The sequence below is a fragment of the Melanostigma gelatinosum genome (assembly GCF_949748355.1).
Source record: "Melanostigma gelatinosum genome assembly, chromosome: 20".
Taxonomy (NCBI): Eukaryota; Metazoa; Chordata; class Actinopteri; order Perciformes; family Zoarcidae; genus Melanostigma; species Melanostigma gelatinosum.
In genome coordinates this window covers 8,826,881-8,835,295 of record NC_136653.1, presented here as the reverse complement: position 1 = coordinate 8,835,295, position 8,415 = coordinate 8,826,881, and the positions used below count along the sequence as shown (strand labels likewise).

Below are 8,415 nucleotides of genomic sequence, written 5' to 3'. Positions count from 1 at the left end.
TATCGTCATAAATAGCATGCTGCAAATTCCATAGCGGTATTCCTATGAATTGTCTTAAGGGGATGTGTTAATGTAGAGGTGACTGTAGTAGCATAAGTATTGCTATTTAGGAATATTTTTTGCAATACACCCTGTCATAAGCTATTCATTTTCTGTCACTTCTTCTACTTTAGTATTTTGCATTTATCCACACGTTGAGACTTTCTTATCTCAATAACTATTGGATAGATTTCCATGGCATTTTGTGCAGACATTGATAGTCCCCAGAGTAGATTGAGGTGACCCCCTAACTTTTCCTCTTGCACCACTATGAGGCTGTGGTTCAAAGTGAAATATCTTGACAACTATTGATGCATAGTCTTCAAAATTTGATCCGATTATTCAAGGTCCCCAGAGGATAAACTCTAATGACTTTGGTGATATTCTGACTTTTCGTCGAGTGCCACTAGCAAGTCAACCATTTCACTTTTTTATGGAAATAGCTTGTCATTCATGATTTCCTGAGGATGAGCCCTTAAGACTTTGGTGATCCACTGTCTTTTACTTTAGAATCACCACATGAGGTTGGTGTTTTTGGCTCAGAGTGAAATGTCTCGACAACTCTTGGATAATTTGCTCTAAAATTTGTTACAAACGTGGACAGTTGTGTAACCCTCAGCTGATGTGCTCAGCGCTGATTAGCAAATGTTAGCATGCCAGCAGGTTAAGCTAAAGCTGCGTTCCAAATCGCACACTTTTTCTTTTTACTTTTAGTTCAAAAGTTGCATGCAGCAACATTCAATTGCGACATACTACTTTCTCATAACATAGCAACTTGAACTTTGACCCCTTTGCTCATCTGCGTAAAGGATTGTGGGTCAGAATAGCCAGAAAAACTTACCAAGACATTCATCACCACTGTTAGCCGCAGCCAAATGTCCTAAACGGTGAAAGCTAACATGTGCTTTTGAAGCAAACCTGTAAAGATTTAATTCGTTTTTTACCAAATGAATCACATCACAGGTTGTGTTTCCTAATATTAAAATAATATGAACTTAGTAGCCAAGCCAGTAGGTCACAACACACAGTGTTAATATACATTATATATATTAATGTATTCCCACCAAGACCTCGAACAGATATTGAAGTACGTTTTGAAGAGGTCGGCTAGTGGTTGAATTGGATCCACTTTGAGCATCTGTCCGCCCCATCATGCTCAGAGAGTGAAAGATCTTTCACCGTAAAAGATTGTCAGATGTTGTTAATGTTTTAAAGAATGTCGACAATACTTCAAGACCAAAGCTAGCAAAACTGAAAGCACATGATCTGTTTTCTGTTCTCCCAGCTATCACTACGAAACATAGCTTCTTCTTTTTTTTTTCTCGGTTGTTTTTACAAGGTACGAACCTCGCCTGCCGAGTCCTTTGAAGAGTGAGAATGGAGGAGACAAAGGAAGCCGTAGATCCACTGCTGTTAATAGGCAAATGGTTCACATTTAGGCTATAGCGCCGTGATATGGAGAACACATGTGGCCGTTATCCTGCTGTTGTCAGAGCGCTGCTTTGCGAGGGAGATATGATCAAACACCACTTCAGACATAGGTCTACACTGATGATCTGGCCCCTCCACCAGCTGCATGAAACAGATTACTGCCCCAGCCTTCTACATAGTGACGAGCTATTTTCTACTCATATGGGTAGCTGATAGCAGGACGTGTTACATTCTTATGTTCGCTTGAAATAATCCACTTAGGGCGGTCCTGACGGCTCAAATTGTTTGCAAAAGTGTGCAACTAATAAAGGCTTCTGAAGCCGGGAACGGTAGAGGCGGCCTTGAATCCACTGGATGAGTATTCTAACTGTGGCACATTCAAACCACTGCAGGGAAGGGATAATATTTGATTGTTTACTTGCCAGGAGATTTTGGACTGGACGTTTCAGTGTCTCATATCAAAGCCATGTAGCAGGCCTAGAGTTACAGCAGCTAACTGTTGCTTTTGCGTGCCACGAGCTTCTGTTTTATCTGACTACAGATTATTATTTTTTCCCCCCATCTCATGATCAAAACCATTGGATGTCAGCTAAGTTTGTTATGCAACGGCGCATGATACAGACTAAATATGGTGATATAAAAACACCATTGCTGCCTGCCTGGAAGGTATTTGAACCATCTCAAAGCACCAACCCGAAGACTGGTATTTTAAGTGCCGTAATGCTGTCAACATCCATCCACAGCTGGGACATTATGTGGATTTATGACTTGTGAGAGGAATCTGAAAAAGGACAACATGTATTTGGACACTAAATTTAGGAGAAAACACAAAGATAAAGTCCGATTCAGGATTTGCCCACACATGCAATTTAAAATCTGTGGGTTTATCTTTTTTTAGTGAACATATTGTGGCAGTAAAACAAAAAAAAATCAGTTTTCTGCTGCAGGGACTTTAAATCAACGATCAGATTGATCCCCCCCCCCCCCCCCCCCCCCCCCCAAAGAACTTGTTGACTTAGTAGTGTTGTAGCTACTAAGTTTCTAATTGCTGGGGTGCAGGTCTAACATGATATGTGTGTATATAGCTACTGTCAAAACATATTCTGCTTTTTGAAATGCTAATTCATCCTTAGTTATCCTTAGCGCTAATAGTGTTCGTTTTCATCTTCGGGGAAATGTCTCGGCGCTGTTGTCTGTTAGCAAGTTGCTTCTTTCCATCAGTGTTTACCGACACAAAGCCAAACACTTACCAGGATGTGGTATAGACAAAAAGGCCCCAGCAGGAGTGGTATTACGGGGGGGGGGGGGGGGGGGGGGAACAACAGAGGGAGAGGAAGGGTGGGGGAGGCTTGTATCCTCCTCCCTTTTCCAAATGCTTACTGTTTAATGTTGTCCTCTCTTCCCTTTTGTCTCCCTTTTTCATTCATTCATGTTTGGCAATTACTATTTCAGGCAGGCGACCAGACGGCCACTGTGCTTACTCTGTGCGCCATGATGGACTTTAATTTGATGCAGGAGACGTGCCAACTGGCCATCCGGGACGTAGGTGGCCTTGAAGTCCTCATTAACTTGCTGGATACAGATGAAGTCAAATGCAAAGTAAGTAGCTGTGCCAAAGCTGGAGCTGGATGGCCTGCAGGCATGAACAGAGGCGGCCGTGTGTGTTTTAGTTACAGAAACACTAGTGCTGTGTCGAGAGGATGCCTTTAAAGACACAGGGTAGCAATTATTCTCCAGTGCGCCAAATGACTTGTGGGTGCTTTTTAAACCTGCTTTTATTGCGGCTTTTCTCCCTGTCTATTTTTAGCAGTGATGTGGGTGAATGTTTGGCTACTAGATATCGCTGTATGTACTCTTCACACAGATGGAGGCCTCATGTTGGCATAGACACAACAGTTTCTTCTCCATAAATCATTTTTTCAGTGTTGAAGTTTATTGCGTGTGTGTGTTTCTTTTTTTAGATTGGATCTTTGAAAATCCTGAGGAAGATAAGTCACAACGTGCAAATCCGTCGAACCATTGTCGACATGGGAGGCCTGCAGAGGATTATGAAGATCCTGGACTCCCCAGTCAAGGACCTCAGGGCCTTAGCTGCTGAGACCATTGCTAACGTGGCCAGGTTCCGCAGAGCAAGGAGAACCGTCAGGCGCTATGGCGGTATCAAAAAACTGGTGAGCATAAGGCCACCATAAACTAAGGTTATTCTAAAAAAAATGTACTCAAAAGTCTCTGTAATCCTAAAACGAAGAGCTGCAGGAGAGAAAACTGCAGACCAGAACCTGATCTTTCTGTATTGGTGTTATAAAAAAGTTATGTCCTACAATTGCAGATTTTCCGTTACAACACTTCTGAAAACCTTTTGTGCTAAACCACAAACACGTTGGAACCTTTGGGAAAACAGGATGCTGCCTTATTATGATTTGATCCACATATTACCATTATTATTTATTCAAAGTGTAAAAATCATATCCAGATTGCTGAACTACGTTTTTGGTGCACAACTATTTAAATTCATTCCCTTTTCACACTGTACGCAACTTTCCAGATAGTGGCCCATCCGTCCTTTTTCACCCGGCCTTTGAACAGAGCAGAGTGGGTGCCGTGGTAAAACAGATAGAATGTCCCCTACATCCTCTGACCTGCATCCATGTTTGTTGACAGAGGGACCTGTGATTAAAGCCTCCATGCCTTGTATATTTTCCTCAGCCCCAAATCGGATGTTCTCATGTGCGAGTCACTCTCGGAGGCAGATTCATTTCACGCTATGAAGACCACCTTTGAACTGCGCTGTGTGTAATAGCTTTGCCTGCTCTGTCTCACTGGCCAGGAACTATGGATTAGAACCCTGAATGATGGCCATAAACCGTCACACTGGGCTTTTCAGGCTTAACATCAACATCTATCCTGACAGTTTTCCACTCCTAGCATCCCTGGCTGTTTCATCCTCGCAGACTCAGTGGTAATAGAATTTTAATTACACCCTTAATCACGGCCAACGACTTGCGATTCTCATCTGGAGCCCTCTGTTATTACTCCAATCGACTTTTCAGAGTCCTTGAATTTATGTCAAGTTCACTGAGTTTGTGTAACTGCTTGTATGGAAGAGGTTTTTTTTAATGCTAAAACATGTGCTTGCACATGTTTTTATCCGCCCATCCACATGTTAGTCTTTGTCTCTCTCTGCTCAGGTAAAGCTGCTGGACTGTGTCCCCAACTTAGCCAGCCTGACTGCAAACCAGGAGAAGGACGTGGAAGTGGCTCGCTGTGGGGCTCTGGCGCTGTGGAGCTGCAGCAAGAGCACCAAGAACAAGGAGGCCATCCGTAAGGCCGGGGGCGTCTTTCTGCTGGGACGCCTGCTCAAGTCCCGACATGAGGACATGCTTATTCCTGTGGTGGGCACCCTGCAGGAGTGTGCCTCTGAGGTGAGAGGGGGGCACATACTTTATGTTGTTGAATGTGGAACAAGTTGTCAAGTCTGATACAAGACAGCCTTATCCTTAAAATGATCATAAAGCCATTGCAGCTGGGTGAGCAGAAACCCAAGAATGGTGCATATAAAAGAGAATATATAAAATTATGAAATATTTAAGGGTGGGAAAAGTATGATACTTGCCATATGAAACCAATTAGGAGAACATTGGAATCATGAAAAACAGCACCAGTACATATGTGACATGAGTATAGATTAGTCCATGTTGTTCATGTGGTCTGCTAATTGTCACTATAGGAAAGCTGCAGGGTTGCCATTCAGACTGAGGGCATGATCAAGGACTTGGTCCAAAACCTAAGGAGTGACAACGATGAGTTACAAATGCATTGTGCCAGCGCAATCTTCAAGGTAACTGTTTTCCACACTTCTGTGCTTGTAGACAATTTTTTCATCGACCTAAAGTCTATATCAGAAATTAGAGAAAAGTACGGAAACCCCCGAAAAATGAATGTGTGTGATCTATTTTCTGCTGATCCTTGTGAAAAGGTTTTGTCTGGACAATCTTTCTAAGTTTCTTAAAAGACATTTCATCTCTGTGAAACAGGCGATAAAGAAAGCTGTCGCGATGATCATTTTTGTAATGATAATAATCAGAGACTGCTTTTAGTGCCTTTAGAACATGGGGTAGTGTTGCACTTCAGCTTCTATTTCCTGTTTCACGGAGAAAAAAAAATAAAAAAAGGAATGATTATCCTGTCAAAACCGTTTTTTCCCATTCTTAAGTCTTAAACGCAGGAGGGGAAGCAATTTAGATTACACTTAGAAAATGGATCACCAGAAATGTTGTTCTCTCACTTTCCTCTGAAGGGCTTCCGTAGAAAAGGAGAAAGGAGAAAGGAAAATCATTTTTCATACACTATGTCTCTAGAGGACTTAATGTAGATCCTGACCCTCTCTTTTGCCTTGCAGTGTGCAGAGGACAAACTAACTCGTGACCTGGTGCGCACATACTCAGGTCTGCAGCCGCTGGTTTCGCTGTTGAGCAAGGCGGACAACAAGCAGCTCCTGGCCGCCGCCACCGGAGCCATCTGGAAGTGTTCCATCAGTATGGAGAACGTGGCTAAGTATGCCGGGACTCAGGGTCTCACCTTATTAACACACACACACACACATACACAAACACACACGTATTAACGCGCACACTTAACATACCAGAGATACAGAAAACGTATTGTTGCCATATCTTTTGGGATGTGTTTGTAATTAGTAAATACAGATTAGTGTGCCCGAGATAAATCAATCATCATCCACAGGATCAACAGTCTAATGAGCCCCAGTGTAAAAGGGGGTTAATAGCATTTAGGCATTTTAGGCCAAGTCCTGTGCAAAGCTCTCGACCGTGATGGAACCATATCCCGCCAGATCCTCCATCTGTTGCAGGTAAGTCTCTGCCCGATTATCCATTGCCTTAGTGAACTGCGGGTGCGAGAGGCCAGCAGTAACAATGGATGGATGTGGGGGGAGTCGACATACATTTGCAGGAAATTGAGGGTCACAGAGATGAACATGTCCCTCAGGGTCCTGGAGAGATCCATTCACTGAATGTCCAAAGTAGTCTGACAATTGACTTCCTCATGGACACCCAGGGCTGTACACGGGCTTCCCTGTAACCCCACCAGGTCCTCCAATGCTGATCTCAACCACATCATCAGGACATTGGGGTCCTTTGCCTCTGTGTTGCAGCCAAGGTGCAAAGTGCCTACGTCCTTCCCAAGAAACGTTATCTAACCATAACCCATTTGGAAATGGGGATGGTACCAATCGAACTTGTGGAAAATATGTTTCCTGAGATGATGTGGCTGACAGCAGTCTTACAGTATGTGAAAACAGAACACCAATAAAGGGTTCCGCCGACTTGCGTGCATTATGGTCGTCATGCCATCAGCACATATTACTTTTATGGGGGGGGGGCTCTTATTCGTTCACGACTGCCTGTGGCGCTTTTTCCACTCTCACTGTATGCTGCTGTCATATCGCCCTTTTCTTTACCATTGTTTCTGGTCAGAGTGATTACTTGCGTGAAATGTAAAGTTTTTGTACGGATCCTTTTCGCTTTGATCTTTCATGTGATTTTATAGACTTCGGTGATGCGTCAGTCGGGGCCTGTTAGCATCGAACCAAACACAGGCATGCCGAAATAATCAGCCCTGGGATGGGGATTTTCTAATGTCAGAAGACGCAGGCTGACGGAGCCTTTAATCACTTGTCATGTAAGGCAGAGGTTTATTTAAGTGTCATTTGGATTGGTTCATTCGGCAGTGACACTGCTGGAATGTCTTTTGACTTGTACTTTAGTGTCAGATGATCTTTAAGTCAGTAATTTTCCCTCTAGAATAAAAAATGCCGGGGGACCGTGCCCTGGCAGCCCCATACATTTCCACTAGTGCTCCTTGAGAGAATGATTTAGGTGTATTTATTTTCTTATTTCGTGTGAGGCCGGGGGACATAATATATAGCCCACATGCAGTAATTTAACACCTTGGTAACATATGAATCAATTCAAAACCTATTCTCCCCGTTGTAGCCAAGAAACTGATAATACATTGTCTTTGAATCATTTTTCAGTACTTTCGCTGAGGTTCACAAACGCCGCTTAGTTCAAAATGTGATGGAATCCTAAAAATACAAGAAGGAGCAGTAGCACTCACGAGGATCTGTCTTCACTTCATATATCGTAACTGACAGAATGATATCCTACATTTAAAGTCTAAGTTAAGTCCTCCCAACTGGAACTGAGAGTCTGCTGCCACATCGAGTTAACAGAGGATTCCTTTACAGGAGCAGAAGCATGACAATAACATTCCTTTAAGGCAACATGGATCCGACCAGATCACTGTATATTTAACTCACATCATCAGAGAAAATCATGAGGGGAATTTCATTTATTTAAAGGTATAATATGTCACTTTTCAGCATTCGAATATCTAGAAATGACGACACCAGTTGTATGTATTTTATTGAGTTGTGTACTCACATTACCCCGAATGTGTCCAACAATTTTCAAACCCAGAGAAATGTGTTATTTTAATAAAGGTAATGCTACGTTTCATTTGGTCTCCTGTCAATAGCGTCATATCCCCTTTGCACATGTCCTCCAGCTTGTCCTCCAGAAGCTGTCATTAATTGATTTTTAATTGAACATTTTGACCATTTATTTTTTCGATCTTGCTTGTTTTAAACTTGTAGGAAATTTGAGCATAGAACTGTGTGTTTAGTAGCTATAATAAAAGTGTTCAATGATTCATATTTAAGAATTCATAATTAGTCATAATCATAAGGGTTTTGGAAATGCATAATTAAGATAAGCATAAAGTGTTTTAGGATTAGTAGCTAGAAGTAGAATTTGAGACATGAAGCTTTTGCCAAAGTTGCACGTTTATACTGAAGGATCATCATAGAAGGGATTAAACCGTAACTGACGGTCATTGAATGTGTTAGTAAACTCAGTGAGGCAG

At 42.4% G+C, this 8,415-nt stretch overlaps 1 protein-coding gene across 1 annotated transcript in view; it reads left to right on the top strand.

Annotated features, from left to right (window-relative positions):
- Positions 1 to 2,946: 2,946 nt before the first annotated feature.
- LOC306793849 (outer dynein arm-docking complex subunit 2-like) overlaps positions 2,947 to 8,415 on the top strand; it is a 58,374-nt gene continuing 52,905 nt past the window's right edge. Inside the window, 5 exon segments of the mRNA XM_079291641.1 lie at positions 2,947 to 3,069; positions 3,432 to 3,641; positions 4,659 to 4,892; positions 5,198 to 5,308; positions 5,870 to 6,024. Coding sequence (XP_079147767.1) covers positions 2,962 to 3,069; positions 3,432 to 3,641; positions 4,659 to 4,892; positions 5,198 to 5,308; positions 5,870 to 6,024 — 818 coding nt within the window. The 5' untranslated portion in view covers positions 2,947 to 2,961.